Source organism: Cibotium barometz, chromosome 48 (genome assembly GCF_041138505.1).
Source record: "Cibotium barometz isolate CiBa-2024 chromosome 48, ASM4113850v1, whole genome shotgun sequence".
In the NCBI taxonomy this organism is placed as follows: domain Eukaryota; kingdom Viridiplantae; phylum Streptophyta; class Polypodiopsida; order Cyatheales; family Cibotiaceae; genus Cibotium; species Cibotium barometz.
This window is the reverse complement of record NC_141093.1, coordinates 6,977,632-7,004,137: the sequence shown is the minus strand read 5'-3', so window position 1 is coordinate 7,004,137 and position 26,506 is coordinate 6,977,632. Positions and strand designations below refer to the sequence as shown.

General features: G+C 47.6%; 1 protein-coding gene across 1 annotated transcript in view; it reads left to right on the top strand.

The window, feature by feature from the left end:
- The first annotated feature begins 353 nt into the window (after positions 1-353).
- Positions 354-26,506, top strand: part of LOC147610765 (uncharacterized) — a 62,545-nt gene continuing 36,392 nt past the window's right edge. Inside the window, exons 1-2 of the mRNA XM_086785568.1 lie at positions 354-600; positions 677-810. Coding sequence (XP_086641694.1) covers positions 421-600; positions 677-810 — 314 coding nt within the window. The 5' untranslated portion in view covers positions 354-420. The remainder of the gene's footprint in view (positions 601-676; positions 811-26,506) is intronic.

Here is a 26,506-nt window from a genome sequence, read left to right as displayed (position 1 = left end):
CATACTCTCAACTCTCTGCACCCCATGTGTATATTTAAAATGTACACACGAAACCACACGACTGCCAAGCATTCTAGTTTGTGTAAAAATCAGTGTGCTATATAACAAAATGAAGGTGCATATCTCAAATAATACAGTTGATGCCCCACCCCTTATACCCTCTTTTTGGAAAGTATTGCCACTAGCCAAGACAGTTGATGCCCCACCCCTTATACCCTCTTTTTGGAAAGTATTGCCACATGATCATGTTTGAGAAAATGAAACTATGTCAAAATAATTGGCCGAGTTCATTTTCTAATGGCCAATCCCGGGGGCTTTGCAAGTTGTGGCTCTAACACTAGAAGGACCAAAATAAATATATGAACTTTTCACCTGGCCCTTCTAAACGACAAGCTTAGAAGAACCTTAGATGGAACTGCAATGGGCAGGTTGAGACTGTTGATGAGCAGGGTCTTGTACCCCCCTTCGTCGTCTTCTTTACAAAACCACTGTGCACCTTATGTGAGATCCAGGCTGCATACGGCTGGAGCGCTCTCGTGGGGGTCCCGGTTCTTGTCAACAATTTCACAAAACCTCTCTATCACGGACAACTGCGTGAAGGTAAGCTCTCCATAGCCATAGGTAAATTCGCAACTGTATTCTGGAGGTACTATACATGTATAATTCGCATGGGCAGAGACTCCAAGAGATAATCAAAGAGGAAGGCAGTAGCGCAGATGAGAAAATGCTGCGTGTGAGTGTGGAGGGTGGTGGCTGCTCAGGATTTCAATATGTGTTTGCTTTGGATGATACGCTCAGCACTACTGACAGGTCTGCCCGTTTCAATGCCCAGTCTTGCATTTTGAAGTGCTCTCTATATACATCTCGCCTGAAAGCCGGGATTTGCTTTCCTGTATGTGATACCAATGGTTTCTTGCATGTGACGATGCCATACATACGGTTTTTGACTAAAATGAGGATGTCATACATGCATACATGCGGATTTTGATAAGAATCACCTGCGGAAGAATGGTGAATTAACTGATTTGGCATGGCCCTATGTCCTTTGGTTTTTTTGGTCTGTCCTTGCATTTCACTTTGTTTTCTCCTTAGTAAAAAGTGGAACCATTACCAAATTTTATGTTATTATGATGGGGCGCCTAGGTTTTTGGTATGATTAATCCATGTGGGGCTTTTGTGTTTATGATGGGCTTCCCTAGGTGCAAGTTGAAGCCCCTTCTCTTTTAGGTAGGGCAGGTCCCCTTCCTTACTTTTCAATATTAAAACAACATCCTTTAAAATGTTTTCAAAATGGCAGAAAATGGAAACAATAATTGATCCCAGCATCATGTCATCATGGCACATTTTTGTTCCATAGACAAGCTCTCAAGAATGACCAAAAGGAGTTGGTTGAAGGTGCACCACAATGGCAATGGCACAATTGCTTTTAATGGTGGTGCGTAGGTAGGACATCGTTTTCATAAGGCCAAGAATAATGTGGTGTGGTATTGTGAAAGATTTTGGACTAAGCTCCACCTTTAATGTCTCGGTCTTGTAAGTCCTTCGGGGATGGAGTGGAAATTGGTTGAGTGGCTATTAGCATCGTCCTTGCCGAAGATGAACACTTATCCAAACACTCATCATCACTACTACAAAGTCTCATGGAATAATCACAATTTCATCACACATTTGTAATCCTTAGCACCAAACATCATGATAGAGAGCAACTCAAGATAACTCTAGAAGCCATAGGTCTTCATTGAATCGATCTCATCAAGTGTCACATTTAATAATACACTGTTTTGGGCTCATACAAGAGAGGACAGTCATTGTGCTCATCATATGATCTCTACCAATGGTTTATACATCACAACTCTTCCCAAAGATAGAAGATTGGCTTATCAGCTCGTTATTGACTTAATTCTTCACCCTCAATGCCCATCATGTTTCTCTAGAAGACGGCCACTCGAATTAACATTTATGAATCCTCAAATAGACCCCAAAGAATGCATACACAATGAGACAATTTTATTGCCAAGAACTGCCCACAAGGTAGTCGTGTGAATGGCCTCTAACTTGCAAAAGTGTCATGTGCATGCACATGGACATGCTTAATCCCAGGCTAATCCCTGGTGGGTAGCAGCTTAAACAGATCATTTAGGGCATAAGTAGGGCACAAGAGGACACTAGAATGGATCCCCATGGATCAGGACCAGGTTGGCCAGGTGTGCAAGGCATTCAGGGCTGGTTGGCAGCTTTAATGCCGTTGGCTAGCATGATTGGGTGTCCAAAAGCCTATATAAGGCTCAGCCAAGAATCTTTTCAGTCATCTGACACCTCACAAGTGTTAGGTCACAGTAGATAGGTAGGATAGGGTTTTCCATCTTTTTGGGATATGCCTCTGGCTCCCAGAAACATGTACCTTTTTGTACCAAATGAATATACTGAAAATACAGCTCTCTCTCTCTCTTCTCTTTGTGTTTTACATCAAGATGTTCCTATGAAAGGTGTTTAGGGTTGAAAGAAGACAAAAAGCTTCCGTGCATGTAACATGACTACTATGCGGAAGCGTGCTTAATGATGATTAATGCAAAGCAATAAAGAGTAACGCTAATCACATGCTCATGACTTAGAAGTAGAGAGAAGGAGAAGAGAGAGACTCTTTACCTAATCTACTCCTACTATATATTATTGAATGAATGAGTAATTACAATGATTGTCATAGATCCAATGTAGATCTAGACTATGAATTCTATGAATGAACTTATGCTTACTATCCTCCACTGTGCGTTAATGGTAAATGTTGATTTGGAGATGTATGGGACTGATCCAAACTGTTAGATTGCATGTCCTTGGTCTTGGCTCTGCAATCTCTATCTTTGAATCATTATGAATGACCCATGACTTGCCTTTATATTGGAAAGTGATAGCAAGTCGTAATCAGGTCGGTTTTCACTTTTCAGGCCATAAAAAGTTATGAAAAATGTCATAAAATGTGTTCATATTGTGCCCATAATATGTCCAAACCATTGGTGCATGTCCTTGGGCACCTCTGGGCACCTATAGGGCCACCAAATTGGCTCCAAACTGCCCATATACGATCTCTAACTTTGCCCTTAAGGCTGCTGTAAGGAATAATCATGTCTACGTGGCACCAGATTAAGGTGTGTATGTGACATTCCCTCCTACTTAACTTGGAGCTAGGATGCACATGATGCGTCTTTGGTCCATGTTGTCGATTCAACTGTGGATTGGATCTCCCATATGGTGTCTCCACCACACTCTCCTTGAGAACTGTGGGAAATGGAAGTTTCCCCTTTGCCTTTGGAAGCGCTATTGGCATGGTAGACTCCATGAACACCTCAGCAATTGAAGTACTTATCTTCTCCTCCTCGTCAATGGATTCAGAGATAATTGTAGGAACCTCGCGAACTGTCACCTCCTTGATGCTTATGATGATCTCAGGAACTCGCATGGAATTTGGAATTGTTTGTGGCTTTGCATGCTCGAACTATTGTACCTCTTGGTTGACCTCAACCTGTGGATCCGACACGATTTCTAGTGCCTCTTTGGTATCCCTTTGTCGTTGGTCTTCTACTGTGGTACTCTTATCCTCTTCCTTGGTCTTTAGTACATTTGCTTTCACTGGAGTACTTTGACTCATCATGGCGAAAAGCTTCTTTAGTTCTTTCCAATACTCTTCTTCACGTCTTTCGTGGTCTTTTCTTCTTTGCCTTGCTTCTTCTTCACGTTGTTCCCCTCGGCGATCTTGGTCTTCACATGCTTGTTGGTAAATCTTTGCACTTTCTTGGGATGCCGTTTGAACATTGTCCATCTAGCTTCACTTTGCCTTTTTATCAAAGCGAAAATATTCTCTATGGTTGCCATGAAGAAACACTTGCTGTCTTTTTGCTATAATCAGTCCCAAAACCCTAAATCTAGGCTTCTACATCTATCCTAGATACCCTAAAACTATGCTAGATTGAAATATAGACTTTCTAGTACTATACTATGCTGACAATGAGCAAAAAGCTGATTCAAAAAGGTTGATTTAATGCAAACACGCAAACCCTAAAACGCAAACCCTAATTTGCTGATTCACATGCAAACCTTAGCATGGATGCAAAACTTTATCTAGGAATGACCTAGACATGCTCTGGTACCAATGTAACATGACTACTATGCGGCTGATAATTTTATATACCATGTTGCAGATCTTCCAACCTCTAAATAAGCATATGAAAAGCTGGACAAGCTTTTTGGGGCTTAGGAAAGGAACTCTAAAGTTTCTTTGTAGTTAGAGTTCTATGGTCTTGTAATGCAAGCTTTGATGCTTATGTGAACAAGATGAAGTCTTTAATGGACCAGCTCTTAGGTCTTAAAGCTAATGTGGAAGATGTGGACCAGCTCATAAAGTCTATGCCTGAAGGGCGTTACAGGAATCTCATCCCCACATTGAAGAACTTACCAAATCTTACCTTGGAATGGGTCATAATCTCCGTACCATCAACTCTACTCCTAGGATAGAACCAGATAAAACTTCTAGTGAAACTATGTTATAGGCATAGATTAATCCAAATGAAGTTTGTTCTAGGATAACGCTTGAGGAAGAGTGTTGGAGAACAAGTCTTATCCAAGTACAAAAAGCATGAAGGCATGTGCACACGCTCTTGTAAAAGTGAGTGGATAAAATCCATAAAGTAAGTGAGTGTAAAAGTGAGTGGATAAAATCCATAAAGTAACCACAAGGTAAAAGTCAAAGGGGGCATCTATCTCTGTTAGAATCTGGGAGCTGATTTAAGAGAAAAGATGGAGAGAATCTAGTAACCACTCACACCTAGTCAGAAATGTTAAGCTGTATTAGCAGGATGTATGGAGTCTATTTAAAGGCACTCTTCTTAATGATAATTAAGAAAGCATTTGTATCATTTTTCCACTCTCATTTTGAGTCGTGTTTTATATTTCTCTCTCTCTCTCTCTCTCTCTCTCTCTCTCTCTCTTTATGTCATAGCCATATCTATGTTTCTCTATGATCCACCATAGCCTCCATGTTTTCTACATTTGGTATCAAAGCCAGGTATAGAAAAGAAGGAAGCTATGGTGGATGTAGAGAAACATGGCTATGGCACACAGAGAGAGAGAGAGAGAGAGAGAGAGAGAGAGAGAGAGAGAGAGAGAGAGAGAGAACATGACTCAAAATGAGAGTGGCAAAATGATCTAAATACTTTCTTAATTATCATTGAGAAGAGTGCCTTTAAATAGGCTCCATACATGTTGCTAATACAACTGAACATTTGTGATCAGGTGAGTGATTAGGTGTGAGTGGGTGGCTTCATGATTCTCTCCACCTTTTGCTCTAAATCAGCTCCTTGATTCTAGCAGAGATAGATGTCTCCTTTGACTTTGCCTTGTGGTTACGTTCTGGATTTTCTCTTTTACAAGAGCATAAGCACATGCGTTCATGCTTTTTGTACTTGGATAAGGCTTGTTCTCCAACACTCTATCTAAAGTGTTATCCTAGTACACACTTCATTTGGATTAATCTATGCTTATGACATAGTTTCACTAGAAGTTTTGTCTGGTTCTGTCCTTGGAGTAGAGTTGATAGTACTCAAAAGCCATCTTCTTTGTAGTAGATGTTTAAAAAATCCATAAGTCTCCATACTCTGCAAAGTTTGCATCTTCTTTGCAGGTTTCTTCTTCTTGTGTGACATTGGCTTGTACTTTCTTGTGAAAGCAATCCTTTTCACTGTGGTTGTTTTCTCCATAATGTTTGTAAGGCTTCTTGGCATAGCAGTTTTTCTCTGCATGATTGTTTCTACCACAAATGGAACACTTTTTACCTTTGAAGTTCTTTTTTGTGAAGAAGGAGCTATCCATTCTGCTGCTTTGTTCTTGACCTTACCTTACTTTCTTCTTTCTTGAAGGAGGTTATGATTTCTTCCAAGGTTTCCAAGGTAAGGTTTGGTAGGCTCTTTAGTGTGGTGATGAGGCTGCCGTAAAGCTCTTCACGCATAGACTTTATAAACACTGCTAGGATCACATTTTCTTCCACATTAGCATTAAGACCTGCAAGCTGGTTATTTGGAGGTTGGGAGATTTGCAACATGGTATATAAAATTATCAGAGTTTCATAGGGCTATGAGGCCAAAGGCTCTTTGATCTCTCAGCTTCCATGCTTTCTAAGTTGCATTTTCATTCTCGAGCATCTTCTCTTTCCCTTCAATGAAAGGCCAAAGGTGCTCTCTCATAAGACTAAACTTCAGCTTTGTTTGCCAGGTGTGAAATTTTTTCTCATTGAATTTTTCAATAAACATGTAGATACCCATTGTCACCAATTGGCCGACCATTTGGTCCATCTCTAGTTTTTGCGTCTCGTTCACTTGAGGCCAGGCCGGTGTCTCATGTGAAGAGGCTAGTATTTTGCTGACATGGACGGGAGCCAAACTGGTGCCACCCGTGTGTTAGCAGGATGGTGTCGTATGGACGGGAGCCAAACTGGTGCCACCCGTGTATGACCTGGACTGTGTTCGACCCATGGGATTGTCACGCCATGGAAGAGCCAGTATTCGTGCCGTGTTTTGCTATGGGACTGTCACTCCATAGGGAGGCTCGTGCCTGGAACTGTGTCTTACCTATGGGACTGTCACTCCATAGGAAGACCAGGTTTTTATGTTTTACGTCGTGCCATTTTTGTGCCGACAGATATTTTGTACTTGTTCCATGAACGGGAGATATGTCCATGATACTATTTGCACATGCACTCATGTTCTGCATGTTTGAAACTGTTTTCGCATGACTTGTATTTTTGTGTTTGCCTGCTTGACGTGTCACTTACTGAGCGGGGACGCCTGCCAGTGAGTCGTGAAGTCTGCTCTGACTTCTGACAAGTTTTGGTGCATGTGAACAGGTGGTAAGTGTATTGCCCATGTTGGTTTAACATTTTATATTTCTAACCCTTTTGTTTATAAGGTTTTATGTTCACACTCACTTAAAAGTGGGCACCCCCTTTGAGCACCCACTTAGGGGCCAAGGTGGGGAGCCCCACTTAAGTGTGTGTGGGGGTGGGTGCATGGCACCTACCCACACTGGTCACCCACATGCAAGCGTGGAAATCACTATTTGTTTACTCCATTCCAATACTCATAAAAAAAGGCGACCACCTTTCGTAGGACTCAACCGGCGACCATCTCTTACGCCTCTGCTCCCAGGCGGCTGAGCTGGTTGCGCATGCTCTTCCAGGAGGCTGTGCGCTCCACCTGCAACAAGACTGCTGCGCATGCTGCCTCTCCCATACAGGCTGCGCATGCTGCCATCTCCTACTGTACGGCTGCTTCTCCCTCCCCTACCAGCAGGCGGCTGTGGTTCCATTAGCAGGCAGTTGCACAACTGCAGGCTACGCTGTCCTTTTCCTCTTGCAGGCAGTCGTGGGCCCCCTCCAGCGAGCTGTGCCTGTTTCTCCAGCAAGCTACCCACTACAGGCAGCTGCGCAGGCTGCAGCCAAGTGGCTGTGCACAGCAGCCAGGTGCCTCCTCTATATATCAGGCGGCTACTTTTCTCTCTTAGGCGGCTATGCCTACAGCAGGAGGCTGCGCCTGTCTTCAGTTGGCAACTGCGCAAGCCTCTCCTTCCGTTTGTGTTCTTCACCAGGCAGCTGCATCACTAGGCAGCTGCATCACTAGGCGGCTGTAGCAAGACAAACTCCTCCACAAGAAGGCAGGCTGTGTCCTGCACAACAGGTGGTTGCACTTGTTTTCCATAGGCGGTATTTTCTATCTTCAAGTGGCTACAACTTGGTATCCCACTCAAGTAGCTACACACACGAATACCTACAATCTGCAACCTGCAAGTAAGTGAATTTTTCAGATTTAAGTAAAGTATTTTGTGATAAATTTGATAAGGGACTCTCTCCATGGCAACACCCGTTCGGTGCCGGGTAGTCCAAGCTATTGGAGAACCTCGGTCCAAAGGTGCTGAGATCGGGAGAGCCAGGCGTTAGTACGGGAGCGCCTGTTTGTGCGTGGTCCTGGAACACCAGTTGGGCGCTCTCCACGGAGTTCAGTGAAAGCACAGGACCGTAGAGATTGGACCACTCACTGGTCGTTCTGCTTCGAACATCTACTTCGAATATCTACTTCGAGCCTATTTGTTTGGTACTGTATTCATATGTACATGGACATCATCTGGTTCTTGGAACCCATGGAGCATTGTATTTGTTAAATACTCCCAATAAATATATCATATATTGAGGGGGGGGGTCGGCCCGTTCCGGCCCCAGTGCTGGTGTCCATCTATCCATTTCATTTCATTTCAATTTCAAGTTGTATTAAGTTGTCCATTTCAAATTGTGGTTTTAAAGTTGTGCTGTACGCGTGTGGGTGTCCAACGGAGTCTTCCCACTTGACGGGATCGGTTTCATTGGTATCAGAGCACGGTTGTTTCCCTCTTTCTAGTGGGGAAACGAACCTGTGTACTGGACACCCCGCTTTTAGCACACTTAAACACAATGGACAGCCAAGGCAACCCTTTGGAAGTGCCTAATTCGAGGGGTCCATCTAGTGCCTCTCGTGGTTCGGATGCTCTGCGAGGAAGGCACAAGCCCCTTGAAAGGGTTAATGGTAGTGAATCAAAGGGTCAACTGTCTCCAGGAAAGACAGTCATGCTTGAACAAGAGCCTGATGCAATGAGGGCTGAAATGGAACATATGAGAAAACTTTTGCAGGCACAAGAGCAAGAGTTAAAATTCTTGCATGAAGATCCCCATGTGCAAAGTGCCATTGAAGCTAGGAAAGCTGATGCAATGGTAGATGTAACTTTTGAGTCCATGGCATGGGAAGTGGGCAAGAAGCCAAGGGAGTTGGCACTTGTCTACCTCCTCCGCAAAGGTGATATCAGAGGGGGACGACGGAGAGCTGAAATTCAGAAATCCACCTCGTTTGAAGCATGGAGATCCCGCATCTCAAAGGCTGAAGTCTTATATGCAAAAGGAAGAGGTGACAGTCACCTCTCGTCATGCGCGTCTTCCCCACAAGGCACAAAGCCTGACAGATATATGTATGCTAGTGCTCATGGAGAGCATAAAAGTCACATGCATGCAAGATATGTATCCCATGGTAAGGCTGACAGGTCTGCTTCTAGAAGAATTTTGCCTTCTGAGAAGAATTTTGCCTTCGAGTGTAATATGCGGAAGCTTCGGAGAAGGATCGGTACTTCAAAACTCAGAAATCAGCACTCTTTTCGCGACGGAATTAACGCACAAACTGAAAGACGATGTGCAGAAAATAGAGAGAGAAGGGGGAGATGGAGAGGACACAGTATTGGGTCCCAATTACCCTCTGTAGGGCCCCCACCACGGATGGTGTATTTGCTTTATTAGAATGATGTAAATCTGAAAACAAATACAAAGTACTTGACCTTTTCTTGGCTGGAAAACCTGCCCTTGACCTTCAGTCCTTCACCCCTTTGCTTTAGCAAACTCTTGGCTGTCCTGGCCCTTGATTGCTTGATGCACTTGGTGAATTATGAGATGAGATCATGGATTATGGGCTGGGGTATTTATACTCTTCATAGCATCCAGTCGGCTGGCTTCAGGGAGCTCCACGACTGTGTCTTATTAATAAAGTGTTTTCACACTATATACCTTGCTGTCCAGCCTGCGCATGCTTCTGGGGCAGCATCCTGGCTGCTGGGCATGCTGCGTAGAGGTGTGGGACTGCCCCTACACCTGGCCTACCTGCTGGTTAGGGTTTCTGACCCAGTCAGCTGCCTGTCCAACAGCAGTACAGCTGGCCGACAGCCCCTCCAGCCCATGCCTTGGCTGGTGGGCACAGCCTGGGCCCTCTTGGCCCCTTGGGGGTGGTTCTACACCTCCCCCATGCCCACACTACAAGTGCAAGTGCAAAATCTGCTCACTGGGGTAGCCCTATGGGCTGGCCCCATCTCTACATGCAAACCTACATGCCTACAGAGGCCTGGCATCCAGTTGCAAACCAGATACATAGAACATCTGACATCATTCCAGAGGGAGACTCACAGCGCGGACTGGCACTGCTTCATGTGCAGGACAGTGCACACCTGACCTTGGACGCATGTGCAGGACAATGCACACCTGACCTCGGACAGCTGAGATGGATCCCTGGTTGACTCGTCCCAGACTGGGCTCACATGGGACCGGTTCACCATCCCAGGTCCTGCACCTTCTGTACAGAAATGTCTACGTGGCATCCAAGTGCGGGATGCACGTGACATCCCCTTCTGCTTAACTTGACGGAAGCTGCATAGCCTCCAAATAATCCGTCAATAATGCCGGATAGTCTTCGAAAAATTCTTTGTCGAGCCATACCGCTTCATGAGTTCCTCGGTCCTGAAACTTCGTGAGAAACTGCGTAGTCTTCGGCCTGAGCCATGCTTGAAACGGTGCAGAAGGATCTGTTCTGGAACCATTACTTCTGCTTCATCAATGATGTCTGGTTCCGCTTCGTCTTTGACCTCTGAAGGGGGTGGACCTGCATATGGCTTTAACCAACTGACATGAAATACATCGTGCATAGTCCAACTCGGAGGTAGCTTTAACTGCATAGACACCTCATTAATCTTTTTCCGGATGGGGAATGGTCCGAAGCTCCTGAAAGACAACTTTGGGCATCGCTTGCCCACCTGCTTCAATCTTTGCTTCATAATCCGAAGATACACCCAATCTCCTTCCGAAAACTTCATGTCCCTTCGGTCTTTATTGGCCTGTCGAGTGTAGGCCTCTTGCGCTTTAGCCAATCTGTTTTTAACGGACTCTAGGATCTCCTGGTAAGACTCCGTCACTCTGTTCGCCTCCGGTACTGAAGACGAAGTCCTGGTTAACAACGACTGGAAAGGCCTTCCAAACGCTGCCTCATATGGAGTCCTGCCAATAGCTGAAGAAAAAGAGTCATTCAAAACAGCTTGAACTAAAGGTAAAAACGATTCCCACTTACCTTGCTGATCGTGGACATAACACTTCAGCACATCAAAGGCCAACTGGTTGTATATCTCTGTCTGGCCATCTGTCCGTGGGTGGAATGCAGTGGAAAAATTCAACTTAGTACCAAAATTATCAAACAATGCCCTCCAAAAATGACTGGTAAACTTGGCATCTCGGTCTGACACTATGGTCCTAGGAATCCCACCAATCGGGTACCAATGCCGAATGAATAGCTGGGCAACATCCTCAGCGGTCACATTGGCCCTGCAAGGAATAAGCATCACAAATTTGCTGAACCTGTCAACAATAGTCAAACACTGTGTATTACGCTTACTCGGACTGGGAGGCAGATTTGTGACAAAGTCCATCGAAATGTCCTGGAAAGGACCCTCAGGAATTGGCAAAGGCTGTAACAACCCTATCTTCTTTCCACGAGGAGCTTTCACCTTTTGACAAATGTCACAGCGTTGTACATATGTAAACACATCACGTCTCATCTTTGGCCAATAGTATTGCCGTTCTAATTTCTCCAGAGTCGAATTCATGCTCCTATGACCACCTGTAATGGCGTCATGGGCATCATGGAGAAGAGCTGCCCGGAATGATTTCATGACACATAGTCGGCCTTTGTAGAAAAGCCAACCATCGCGTATCAGAAAATGGCATGGTCCTGTGGCATCCAATGCCTGTTCCCACTGTGTACCGAATTCCTCGGAATCCGCGTACGTGTGCTTCATGTCTTCTAGTCCTGTACCAACAAGGTCAAGTCTAGTGGTCTGAATCGCAGATACTTGTCCCTTCCTGCTCAAAGCATCGGCCACTGGATTGGCCTTTCCTGGAAGGTGCTCAATCACACCACCGAAGTGCTGGGATATCTGACTCCAGCGGTGTTGTCGATCACTCCACTGTGCACTTGGCATCGTCTGAATCCAGCGCAATGCCTGATGGTCAGTGCGGACCTCGAAGTCACGGCCATACAGGAAATGTTTCCAATGTTTCAAGGCCTGTATAACTGCTAGGAGTTCACGATCATAGACTGAGTAGTTCTTTTCGGCGGGCAGTAACTTACGAGACATGTAAGCTACTGGATGACCATTCTGTTGCAATACACCTCCAATTGCGATGTTACTCGCATCGGTGATCACTTGAAATGGTTCGTCCCACGAGGCAAGGGCTAAACAAGGCGCTTCAGACAAAGCCACCTTGAGGTTCTGGAATGCCTCCAACGCTCGTGGAGTCATTCGAATCTTTTGCCTCCTTGTTTTCACTCCCTTTAGCAGATCGGTGAGGTCTGCCGAGAGATCAGAAAACTTGTCAATGTGGGTGGAATATGCCTGGCATATACCCACAAATGATCTAATGTCATAAGCAGTCTGAGGTACTTCCCAGTTAACAATCTCGGCTACTTTAGCCGGATCAAGTCGAATGCCTTCGGCACTGATTATATATCCCAAGTAATGTACCTGGAACAGATAAAATTCTGACTTCTTTTCATTGACATAGAGCTCGTTGCTTTCCAGCAACTTAAGCACTTTCTCCACATCAATGGCATGCTGCTCAACTGTAGCTGAAAATATGAGTATGTCGTCCAGAAATATGAACACACACACTCCAATCAACTCCCGGAAAATACGCATCATCATGCGGTTAAATGTAGCTGGGGCATTCGTCCAAACCAAATGGCATGACCACAAATTCATAGTGGGCCCGTTCTGTACGGAAAGCTGTCTTGGGGATGTCCCCCTCAACAATCCGAACCTGGTGGTACCCACTCTTTAAATCCAATTTAGAGAACACCTTAGCTCCATTCAGCCTCTCGAGAATATAGTCAATTCGAGGCATCGGGAATCGGCTCTTGATAGTCAGCTTGTTGAGTGCACGATAATCGACACACAACCGAGAAGACCCATCTTTCTTCTTGACAAATAAGATCGGTGCTGCAAATGGCGACACGCTGGGGCGGATGAAGCCAGCTTGCAACAATTCTTGGAGTTGGCGGTCCAACTCCGATTCCATTGCCTTAGACAGGCGATACGGAAACTTGCTCGGGGGTTCCGAGCCTGGGAGGAGGTCAATCTTGTGATCCTCCGGTCTGGACGGGGGAAGCTGGGGAGGGAGACTGTCCCGAAGAAAAATCTTCTGGAACTTTTCATGGAGAACCGAGTACTTCTCGGAAGCACTGGCCACCGTCTGGGCTATCTGGATGTAAATCATCGCACACTGTGCGCCTTTCCTGACTGCTCGCTTAGCCTGCAAGTGGCTTATGAGCGGAAAGTTTGGACCTCACATTTAATGGTCACCGGGGTGTTTGACACATTCCGATCAATCTGGAACGTGTGCTTGTCCCACTTGACATCAGGAAGAAACTTGTGAAACCACTGGATACCCAAAATTATGTGTGCTCTACAAGAGGGGCAACCATAAAGTCACGCACAAACTCTATGCCCTGAATGACTAACTTAGCACCGAGAGCTTCATACTTGACGCTCGTTGTCATACCTGTGCTAAAACCCTCAACTTGTTTGTCCATCGGAGTCAGCTCGAAACGGGCACGCCTAGCGGCCTCTTCCGTGATCACATCCTCCGTGCTGCCGCTGTCAAACAAGACGACGACTCTCTGGCCACCTATGTAGCCAAAGGACTTGAGCAATTCGTTGCGCTCATACTCCTGGTCATGGGCGCCCTTCTGCTTATCTTCGAGCTCCCGGCTAATAATTGCTCCAACTGAAGCACCGGGGGTTGAAGAACTAGGGGTAGCCACTGGGGTCTGTGTGGGAGCTGTGCTCACCACGGAAGCTGTGGAGGCGGCGGCGGCCTTTGGAGGCTTCTTCGGACAATCCCGAGAAGTATGTCCTTTTGTGTGACAAAAGTAACATCTACCCTCCTTCCTGTACTGAGCAAGCTCCTCAGCACTCAACTTGCCACCTGTCTTGCCTGCCTCCGCTTTCTGGTCTGGAGTAAGCTTAGACGCATTGTTCGAGTTCTTGGAGCCAGAGGCTCCCGGGCTCTGTCCTGGGGAAGACCCCGTTTGGTTCTGGCTTTTGCCCCCCGAGGCGTTAGCCTTGGGAGAAGCCGGCTGGGAAGTCTTGGGCTTGCCACCATTGTGTTTCATTTCTGCACTCTGCGCAAGCGAGAGTGCGTCCTCAAAGGTGGCTGGCCTAAACATACGCACCTCCCATTGGATTTGCGTGTCCAGGCCATACAAAAACTGCCCTTTCTTGTTTGTATCAGATAAGCCTAATTGTAGACACAAGGTCGAAATTCTATTGGCAAACTGAAGGACTGGTTGCGCGTTCTGACGCGCTCCCCTGAACTCGTCTTCGAGTCGCTCAAGGTAGTGGGGCGGTAGAAACCGCTGCTTAAGGTCATGGACGAACTCGTCCCACACATAAGCTGCCATACCTGCTCTGGTGTGGGCATGAGCCCACTGAGTCCACCAAGGAATGGCCTCACCTTCCAAGTACCAACTAGCTAAGATCACTTTGTCAATATCTGTTTTCCTAACTGCGGCAAAGTAAGCTTCAAATTGATGTAACCATGAATAAAGAGTAGTGGGATCGAGTTTACCATTATACTTACTGAAATTCATTTTCTCGGGAAAATGATTCGAGGGCGCCGCCGGTGTCAATCTGGCGTCCAAAGCTCTGAGGTAACGCTCGTGTTCCACTCGTCGCATGGCGTCGTCTTCTCGTTGTCGAATCTCCAATGCACGCATCTGCATCTCAAGCAAGGAGCTTGGCTGCGGCTGTGACCCCGCGAGAGGGTCCCTGTGACGAGGATCTGGTATCTGGGATACGGAAGGAGAGGGAGGAGGAGATGGAAAACGCGACGCTGGAGAGTGAGAACGCTCCTCCAGAGCCAAAATCCGCGCCTTCTGCTCATCCAACTTGGTTGTTTGGTCTGCGATTGCTCGCATCATCTGCTGGAACATATCTGTTACACTCAAGCCGGGTGCCCTAGCTGGGCTGCCTGGTGCACTCTGGTCCCATGGTTCTGGTTCTCTCTCGTCGCTAAAGTTCGCCATAGCGGGAAAATGCAATTCCTTTCCGGAACGCAATCTGACCATCCACTATCTGTGTGGGAGACTTCCGGAGGCTTCCGGAGGCTAAAAACCAACCGTCCTTCGAGGGACAGGAGTCATTCCGAAAGGGGTAGTCCACCGGCGTCTAAAAACCAACCACACGAGCGAAAAAATTTTCTGGTTTTCTTTGCTGAATCTTTGTCCTTGAAGTGAGCTCTAATACCACTGTAATATGCGGAAGCTTCGGAGAAGGATCGGTACTTCAAAACTCAGAAATCAGCACTCTTTTCGCGACGGAATTAACACACAAACTGAAAGACGATGTGCAGAAAATAGAGAGAGAAGGGGGAGATGGAGAGGACACAGTATTGGGTCCCAATTACCCTCTGTAGGGCCCCCACCACGGATGGTGTATTTGCTTTATTAGAATGATGTAAATCTGAAAACAAATACAAAGTACTTGACCTTTTCTTGGCTGGAAAACCTGCCCTTGACCTTCAGTCCTTCACCCCTTTGCTTTAGCAAACTCTTGGCTGTCCTGGCCCTTGATTGCTTGATGCACTTGGTGAATTATGAGATGAGATCATGGATTATGGGCTGGGGTATTTATACTCTTCATAGCATCCAGTCGGCTGGCTTCAGGGAGCTCCACGACTGTGTCTTATTAATAAAGTGTTTTCACACTATATACCTTGCTGTCCAGCCTGCGCATGCTTCTGGGGCAGCATCCTGGCTGCTGGGCATGCTGCGTAGAGGTGTGGGACTGCCCCTACACCTGGCCTACCTGCTGGTTAGGGTTTCTGACCCAGTCGGCTGCCTGTCCAGCAGCAGTACAGCTGGCCGACAGCCCCTCCAGCCCATGCCTTGGCTGGTGGGCACAGCCTGGGCCCTCCTGGCCCCTTGGGGGTGGTTCTACACCTCCCCCATGCCCACACTACAAGTGCAAGTGCAAAATTTGCTCACTGGGGTAGCCCTATGGGCTGGCCCCATCTCTACATGCAAACCTACATGCCTACAGAGGCCTGGCATCCAGTTGCAAACCAGATACACAGAACATTTGACATCATTCCAGAGGGAGACTCACAGCGCGGACTGGCACTGCTTCATGTGCAGGACAGTGCACACCTGACCTTGGACGCATGTGCAGGACAATGCACACCTGACCTCGGACAGCTGAGATGGATCCCTGGTTGACTCGTCCCGGACTGGGCTCACATGGGACCAGTTCACCATCCCAGGTCCTGCACCTTCTGTACAGAAATGTCTACGTGGCATCCAAGTGCGGGATGCACGTGACACTGAGTTGTCTCATGGAGAGACAGTGCCATATGCAGGTAAGTCACATGCATCTGAGCATAAAATCTATCCTTGAATTCCTTCCAAGTAGAAATGGGATCCTTGGTGATCTTTTCAGTGATCCACCAATGGGCAGCAGTCCCTTTCAAAAACATGCTAGCATGGCGCACCTTTGACTTTTCTGTGAAATCCTCATCACTAAAAGCAATGTCGAACTGTGCCACAAATGCTAACACCTTAGAAGCATCATGTTCACCATGAAAGACATCAAATTTGACAGATTTATCACCTGCTTTGAATTCCTTGAGCTTCCTGGCATGAGGCTCATGGTCTTCTCTTTTTCTTTTTCCCTTATCCAACGGGGCAGCCCTGTCTGCATGGGCTCCATGGGCCGTCATAGAAGCTTCATGGGGCACGGTGGCATGTGCTCCACGAACTCGAAACTCAGATGCATGTGACTTACCTGCATATGGCATGGTCTCTCCATGAGACAACTCAGAAGGCAAAATTTTTCTGGAAGTAGACCTGTCACCATGAGATACATGTCTTGCATGCATGTGACTTTCATGCCCTCCATGAGCACTGGCATACATATATCTATCAGGCTTTGTGCCTTGTGGAGAGGATGCATGTCGAGAGGTGACAGTCACCTCTTCCTTTTGCATAAAAGATTTCAGCCTTTGGGATGCGGGATCTCCATGCTTCAAACGAGGTGGATTTCTGAATTTCAGCTCTCTGTCATCCCCCTCTTTGATATCACCTTTGCGAAGGAGATAGGCAAGTGCCAACTCCCTTGGTTTCTTGCCCACTTCACGAGCCATTGATTCAAAAGTTACATCAACCATAGCATCAGCCTTCCTGGCTTCAATAGCACTTTGCAGATGGGGATCTTCATGCAAAAACTTTAACTCTTGCTCTTGAGCCTGCAAAAGTTTTCTCATATGTTCCATTTCAGCCCTCATAGCATCAGGCTCTTGTTCAAGCATAACTGTCTTTCCTGGAGACAGTTGACCCTTGGATTCACTATCAATAACCCTTTCAAGGGGCTTGTGTCTTCCTCGTCGCAGGGCATCAGACCCACGAGAAGCACTAGATGGACCCCTCGAATTAGGCACTTCCAAAGGGTTGCCTTGGCTGTCCATTGTGTTTAAAGTTTGCTAAAAGCGGGATGTCCAGTACACAGGTTCGTTTCCCCACTAGGAAGAGGGAAACAACCGTGCTCTGATACCAATGAAACCGATCCCGTCAAGTGGGAAAGACTCCGTTGGACACCCACACGCTTAATTGCACAACTTTAAAACCACAAATTTGAAATGGACAACTTAATACAACTTGAAATTTAAATGAAATGAAATGGAGAGATGGACACCAGCACTGGGGCCGGAATGGGCCGACCCCCCCCCGCAATATATGATATATTTATTGGGAGTATTTAATGAATACAATGCTCCATGGGTTCCAAGAACCAGATAATGTCCATGTACATATGAAAACAGTACCAAACAAATAGGCTCGAAGTCGAATTTCGATGTAGAAGCTCGAAGCAGAACGACCACTAGTGTGGTCCAATCTCTACGGTCTTGTGCTTTCACTGGACTCCGCGGAGAGCGCCTCACTGGTGTTCCGAGACCATGCACAAACAGGCGCTCTCGTACTAACGCCTGGCTCTCCCGATCTCAGCACCTTTGGACCGAGGTTCGCCAATATAGCTTGGACAACCCGGCACCGAACGGGTGTTGGCCGAGCGGAATGAATCCTTTATCAGGTTTAAACATAAAATACTTTATTCAAATGTGAAAGTCACTTACTTGTAGATAGTTGATAGGAAACCAATACTCGTGGTGTTTGTGCAGAAGATGAAACCACCCAAGAGATGTGAAGTCTTCTTGTAGCCGCCAATGGAAAAGAAGTACAACCTCGTGCAAATAGGCGATAGAAAAACTGCCTTGGGAGAAGTAAAGTCTTGCTTCAGGAACACAGCCACCCGTGGTATAGGAGAAGGTGGCTCAGCCTCAAGAGGCGTGGAAAAACAGCCAGTATAGAGTGGTCTGGCTGCAGATGAATGCTCTGACTGCAAAGAGGTAGTGTAGGTGCCTGCAGTGGAACAAGGTAATCTGCTGGAAGAGATGCGCAGGAGAGCTCACAGGCGCCTACAAAGGCAGCTCCGTTTGCTGGTGGCAGTCTGCTGGGGGTACCACGCTGCCTGCTGGTCCAGGAGGAGTCGCCTGCTGTAGTACAACCTGTAAGAGGAGGTAGCGCAGCAATCTGGAGGTGACAGCCGCCTGCAGAAGGTGCAGTCACCTATAAAGGAGATGAAGCAGCTGCCTGTGGAGATGTAGAGGCAGTTGCTTGTATGGGAGGTGAGCAGCCGCCTGTAGTGCAGTTACAGCCAGCCGCCTGGGAGAGAGAGCAGCGTGGAGTAAACAGCCGTAGCAGAGGGTACAGCCGTCTACAGGACAGAAACAGCCGCCTCAGAGTTGATGGAAAACAAGCCGCCTCAGGGGTTGCTTAAGCGATCGCTGGTTCTTGCTCTTCACGAAGATGGTGGAAGCGTACGCTGGTGGTATCCACGATGGAGAAAGCCTTTGTTTATAAAATTTAAAGTGAAAGAGCAGACTTCACGACTCACTGGCAGGCGTCCCCGCTCAGTAAGTAACACGTCAAGCAGGCAAACACACAAATACATGTCATGCGAAAACAGTTTCAAACATGCAAAATATGTGTGCATGTGCAAATAGTAACATGGACATATCTCCCGTTCATGGAACAAGTACAAAATATCTGTCGGCACAAAACTGGCACGACATAAAACATAAAAACCTGGTCTTCCTATGGAGTGACAGTCCCATAGGTAAGACACAGTTCCAGGCACGAGTCTCCCTATGGTGTGATAGTCCCATAGGCAAAACATGGCACGAATACTGGCTCTTCCATGGCGTGACAATCCCATGGGTCGAACACAGTCCAGGTCATACACGGGTGGCACTGGTCTGGCTCCCGTCCATACGACACCATCTTGCTAACACACGGGTGGCACTAGTCTGGCTCCCGTCCATGTCAGCAAAATACTGGCCTCTTCACACGAGACACCGGCCTGGCCTCAAGTGAACGAGACGCAAAAACTGGAGATGGACCAAATGGTCGGCCAATTGGTGACAGTATTCCACAGTGCCAGATGGGGATGGCAGTGCCGTGAGCCAGATAGGTTCTCAGGCAACGGTCCCAAGGGAGGTTGATCCTCCAAGGATGATGTGAGAGTGCCAGACTCAGTTGCAGGAAAGAAGACCAAGACGGTGTTCAGAGTCAGGGCAGGAATGGATTGTGGAACTAGAGGAAGACCAGATGCATAGATCTTCATCAGAGACAAAGTGGTTTGGAGAACAGACCGGATTTTCAGAGAAAAAGGTTTGCCAGGGATGGAAGATGACAGAGGGACTTCGGGACAGGATTGGGATGATGACAGTCATCCAAGATCAGGTTGGATTCCCGTCATCAAGTTTAGCAGAGGGGGATGTCATGTGCATCACAGATGCCATGGACATTCTCTGGGCTAGATCCAGAAGAGGCAAACAGATAAAGACCATGAACCAATAGAAGATGGACATGGAGCAGGACTTGAAGCAAAGCATGGATCAGAGGGCTGTCGGCTGCAGGACAGAGGGTGCTGGCTGCCAGAAGAGCTGTCGGCTGATGTCAGCAAGGTGTAGGCAGCAGGCGCATCAAGAACATCCAGTCGGTTGCATTTAATAGATTTTTATGAACTTGCAACTGGCCGACCAGCAGTCGGCCAGTTTCCCACATGCTCCAAGGGCTATAAATAGGGCTCTTTGCTCCTTGTTTTATTCATTCAACCCACTAGGGGTTTGAGTCATTAGGAGTCCTAGTCTAGGGCAGATTTTGGGTGTGTTATCACCTTTTCAGGAAGGCAGCCAAGGGCTGCAGATATGTACCTTTTTGTACCATAGTATATACTGAATTTCCAGCACTTCTCACTCTCTCTCTCTACTCTCTCTCTACCTGCGTTTTTGCATCAGATGGTGCGTTTTTGCATCAGAAGGTTTCCAAGAGTGTTTAGGGCTGAAAGAAGACTACCCAGAGCTTCCGCGTGTTACAAGTGTCTTGTAACCCTTTCCCTTTTAGCCCATCTCCTCGATGGTCCGATTACGGCGTTCTACATCACCGTTTTGCTGAGGTGTGTGAGTAGTGGTGAGTTGGCGCTTGAAGCCATTCTCCTTTTAGTAGCTATCATATTCTATTGAAAGGAATTCTCCTCCTCGTTTTGTACAGAACTTTTTCATTTTCTTTCGTGTCTCATTCTCGACAAGCTTATGCCATTTTTTAAACTTGCCAAAAGCTTTAGCCTTATCCCGAAGAAAATAAACTCACACCTTCCTATTGTAATCGTTGACCAATAACATAAAGTACGAAGATCCCCCCGTCATGTGCATCCCGCAGTTGGATGCCACGTCATGATTGCTAAGTATGTGAAGGGTCTTAGAGTGGTTATTGGCCCTTTGTGAGCCCTGTCCGGGACATGTCAGCCATGACTCGGCTTAGGTAAAGGTCAGGTGTGTATTGTCATGCACATGAAGCAGTACGAGTCCGTACTGTGAGTCACCCTTTGGAATGATGTAGAGGTGCACCGGGGTCCATGCCTTGGGCACCAGATTTAGGATAGGATGCCTTTTCCGGGAGTGTGTTCACTTCCAAGAGTTGAGGGTGGGCATGGGGCAGCCATGAGACCACCCCATGGGGCCCATAGGCCCACCCATCCTATGGGGCAGCCCAAGGGGGCCACCCCATGGAGCAAGAAGCTCCCAGGTACAAAGTGATGGTGTTATGGGGCTGTAATTCCCAGTCGGTAGCCTGTAAAGGGTGCTGGATATATTTAAGCCATGGAAGGTGGACCATAGTCCTAGGAATCGGACGAAATTGAAGGCTGAAATGGTGAAACAGAGTTTCCAGGGGTCAAAAACATGGAAACGGGATGAAACGGCTTGAAACACCACATCAGCACCTTGTCATTGTGGAAAATGGGTGAAACACGTTTTTTTGTTGAACATTTCGTTTTGTATTCTGAATGTTTTGAGGGTAACGTTTTTTTGGCCTGTTGAAATAAATTGTTTAAGTTTACATTTTTTAAATTGGGTAAGCGTTTGAAGAAACATTCTAAATATTAAACGTTTTCATAATGTTCAGAGTAAACGTTACAAAAATAACGTTTTAGAAGCAAATGACAAGAAATACTGTTATTTAACAACGTTATTAAAAAAAAGTTTATCCAGAATCCAATCTCCACAGGAAAAGATAAATTTTTTGCCTACATAAAAAATGTATGTACCTGCACACCACACAAAGCAAGGCAAATAGTATAGCAAACATCAACTCTGTTCTGAAATTCAAGTGCTCACATAGTCTCTCTCTCTCTCTCTGCCCGCCTTTTCCCCAGTTCGCCAGTTCGCTGCCTCTCTGCCCGCCTTTTCCCCAGTTCGCCAGTTCGCTGCCTCTCTGCCCGCCTTTTCCCCAGTTCGCCACTTTGCCCGCCTCTCTGCCCGCTTTCCCCCCAGTTCGCCAGTTCGCTGCCTCTCTGCCCGCCTTTTCCCCAGTTCGCCACTTTGGCCCGTTTTCCCACCCACCCTTGCTCAGGCCCCCAAGGCAGCAACATAACTCTCTCTCTCTCTCTCTCTCTCCTCCCTGCCTGTGGGAAGGACTGCAGAGTGATTTGGAGGAATGGCCCCGAGTCTCCAAGAGAAACTCGAGGCCCTAGAGATGGCAATGAAGGCATTAATCAAGGAGAACAAGAAGACATCCGATTCCAACCTCAATGAGGTGGAAAACAAACTACACAAGCACATCATAGCTCTCGAAGCACGGGTCACGAACCTCGAACAAGAGAACACGGCACTCAAGGAGGAGGTGAGTGCATTGAAAGTGGAAATGGTAGCCATCAAGAATGCTGAGAAGGAAGAAGGGGAGATCAATGACAACACTCTCACGGCCATCAAAGAAGAGATCTCCAAGGAGATCACAAAGGACATGGAGGGAAAGCTCGAAGCCAAGCAGTCAGGATGGGTCGAGGTGGTGAAGAAGAACATCCGTAAAGAAGTGAGGGAGGAGACTCAAAGGGAAGAAAACCAAATCATTCACACCACCATTGAGGAGGAGAAGATGAGGCATGCCCGCCGCCTCAACATTCGAGTCACAGGTATAGCCGAGACACCCGACTCCACTCCCGAGAAAGATGGACAGCTTCTATGCATGAAGCTCGGCTACAAGGAAGAGCACCCTCTCCCCTTCACCAAAGCATGGAGAGCCGGGAAAGACTCAACACGCAAGCGAGCCCTCATCCTACAGTTTGCAGGAGAGACGGAGAGGGTCACCTTCATGAGGAAGAGGGTCATACTACGGGGTTTAGAGGGAGCTCCTATTTTCTTGGATGATGATCTCACGAGGATGCAGCTTGAGCATAGGAGAACTTGCATGCCACGAGTCTTACACGCGAGGAGAGAAGGCAAGAAGGCCTTCTATCGAGATGGTCGGGTCATCATTGATGGCCGGCCCATGGATTAGCGGTTTGGGGCCTATGGGACACAGACCAGGCCACTGACAGAGATACACATAGCAGTATGGAACTGTAATGGTTCACTATGGGTGCAGCCTGGACGACTGGAGCATGTTATGGTGGGGAGAGACATCATACTTCTGACAGAGACACATCAGAGCCCAGAGAGAGGGCTACCTCGAGTAGAGGGATTCCAGTGGGAGTCAGCATACAGGAGGACCACACGCCAGGGTACCTCGAGAGGGTCGGGGGGAGTAGCAGTCCTATTCAGACGGGAGCTACAGGGGAGACTGAGAGTGGTAGCACAGGATCCAGAGGCCAGATACATGTGGATCAGCTTACAGCTCTCACAGGACAGGGTTATATACATAGCTCTATGTTACTTTTCTCCATCAGGATCCTCCTACGTCATTACAGAGGACATGCCACAGGAGGAGGAGATAGGAGCCTCGCCATACACTTGTCTGTCAGAGGAGATTATGCATTATTCTACACTAGGGGAAGTATTTCTCACGGGCGACTTCAATGCCCACACACAGAGCAGACAGTGTGAGGTGTATGACTATGATGACATGGAGATCCTCCACCCTGTGGATCCAGAGGAGATAGGGGCTAGTCGGGCATCAGAGGACACTGGACCAGACAGAGGGCATTATGGGGACCACTTACTAGAGTTGGGAGCCAGGCATCGTCTCGTTATTTATAACGGGATGCTACAGTGGCCGGGATCAGGAGGGCTGACATGCTTCCCACATGGGGGTCATACACGGACCGGAGGCACGGTGGTAGACTACATTATGGGGTCTTTGGAGGCATCACAGCTTGTCACCTCATTCTCCATTCCACCTCGTCCTATTGGGGCAGATCATACATACTTGGCATTTTCACTTAGCCGGATCACCAGTATCACCAGCCCCCCATATACCGACGCCACACACTACCATCTACTTCACACATGACATGGCAGACATATACACTGGCAGAGTAGAGGATGGGCTCCTACTCATGGATCCCCTGGCATCTATGGATACCATTACAGCCCAGCTCGCATCACTCCTACACACGGCTGCATTACAGAGCTTCCCACATCGTGTACACTCAGGAGAGCCTGCGAGACCTGGGACTATGCCCCAGAACAGATGGTATGATGACGAGTGCAGAGCCCGATACTCACGACTCCGCATACAGAGAGCCTTGGGAGCCATCACAGAGCAGGAGTCGAGGAGAGAGATGAGGAGACTTACTCGCCGCAAAAGGCGGGCCTTTGCAGAGATACAGGAGCTAGAGATCTTTCATTTCTTCATGAGTAGAGATAGCCCTGTCTCATGGCGGCACTTCAGAGAGCCCCGGACCCCGACACCTATTGCAGACCCACAGACATGGCACACATATGCAGAGGGTCTATACCATGCCCCACAGCAGCCACCTATACCTCAGCCACAGGAGCCTCGACCTACCACAGCTAGCTTCTTTACCCACTCGATGGTACAGGAAGCTATCCGCCGCCTACAGCATGGACGGGCCGCCGACCATATGGGCCTGCAGGGTGAGCATCTCATATATGCAGTAGATTCTTTAGCTCCTTTTCTTGCACACCTGTTTAACAGGGCACTAGCAGAGGGTTTGCCTGCGGAGTGGACGATGCACACCATTGTGCCGATTCACAAAACAGGGGATATGCTCGATCCGAGCAACTACAGGACGGTTATGGTTGGCCACGTGCTAGCCAAACTCTATGGTGCAGTGCTGGAGCAGGAGCTTAGCTTATATGCTGAGCGAGCAGGTTTACGCTCATCAGGGCAGGCAGGCTTCAGGAGAGCTTTCTCTACCACTGACCATGTATTCACTTTGAGATGTATGATTGATCAGGCCAGAGTGAGGAAGAGAAAGCTCTATTGCTACTTTGTGGATTTCCGCAAGGCATTTGACACAGTACCACGAGAGAGGCTCTTTCAGCGCCTACAGTCTCTTGGCATACCAGCAGATATGACATGGGGCATCTATGCATTATATGAGCAGGTTTTTGGGCGAGTCAGATGTCCAGGAGGTATGTCCGAGACTATTGCTAGCACCATTGGTGTGAAGCAAGGATGCCCACTTTCCCCCACGCTATTTGGGTTATACATTGATGAGGTGGCTGACTTCATTACACGGGGAGGCGGAGATGGAGTTGATTTAGCAGGTACCTCAGTACATATTATGCTCTATGCTGATGATATTGTATTGGTGTCTGAGTCCCCAGGTGGTCTACAGCAGCATCTACATGCACTCCATGATTTCTGCACACAGAGGGGTCTTACTGTGAACCTTGGGAAAACCAAGGTTATGGTCTTTCATACATCGAGACAGGGCAGGAGTCAGCTGACATTCACTCTCGCAGGATGCCAGGTGGAGGTGGTGACATCATACGTGTACCTAGGGGTTACCTTCTCTGCAGCAGCCACACGCTTTACCATGGGTTCAGCAGCCAGAGCTAGATTGACACGGGGATATGCAGCATTGGCTATGCTAGAGAGACAGTGCCACCAGGCGCATTTTCAGGAGCCCCGGACGAAGGGGTGGCTATTTGACACATTAGTCACACCAGCATTGATGTATGGAGCAGCAGTATGGGCGCCAGGCCTTGCTACTCATTGGTGGACACAGATAGAGAGACCACAGGCCCTCATGATGGCACGCATGATACGCAGCAAACCGTCAGTACCTCATGACATTATCCGAGCAGAGTTTGCTGCGCCTCCTATGATGGTAGAGGCCATATTTCAGACTATATGCCTGCTAGACAGATTCAGAGAGATGCCACAGGACAGATTATCATACAGAGCTTTTCAGGCATCTAGACAGTTGGCTGAGGCAGGAGACAGAGGATCATGGTATGCACAGGTCACACATTGGTTCTCACAGCATGGCCTAGACATGGATCATCTACCACCATTCCAGTATGACAGGGATGCACCACATATCCGTCTCTCTCATAGTGAGAGGAACAGAGTATTGAGACAGGATCTATGGCAGCTCTATACACGAGAGACATGGATATCGCCTACACAGCCTCTTCCACCGAAGATGCTATACTACAGAGATCACTTCATGAGTATCACTGATGATGGATTTATAGAGAGGCCTAGATACATGGAGGGCTTTTTACCACACGGCTCCCGAGTGGCTATTGGTCAGCTCAGAGTTTCATCACACCGATTGGAGATTGAGACTGGCAGAGCAGCACGGATCCCCCGAGAGGAGAGGGTATGCAGATTGTGCAGAGAGGAGGTGGAGAGTGAGGAGCATTATGTATGCAGATGCAGAGCATATACAGCCATCAGAGAGAGATATCCCATTTTATTCAGAGAGCCACATTCCCTACGCCAGATCTTTGAGACAGCAGACCAGCGCATACTGGGGAGATACATTCTAGACATACAGTGCCACAGAGAGACATTATTACAGGCTCAGACAGCTCCAGAGGGGGGGCGACAGACACAGATTACTACATTTTTTCAGAGATCCATACCCCTCCCAGCCCCTACACGGCAGGGAATTACTCTCCAGAGAGCAGAGACACTTAGAGCCCGCAGGAGACAGAGGACACCTGGCTTTCGGACACCACGCCTATACCAGAGAGAGATGACAGAGATCAGAGCTCAGTTTCACAGAGAGGGTGCGGAGCGACTGGCTCGCTTCAGAGCACACCCAG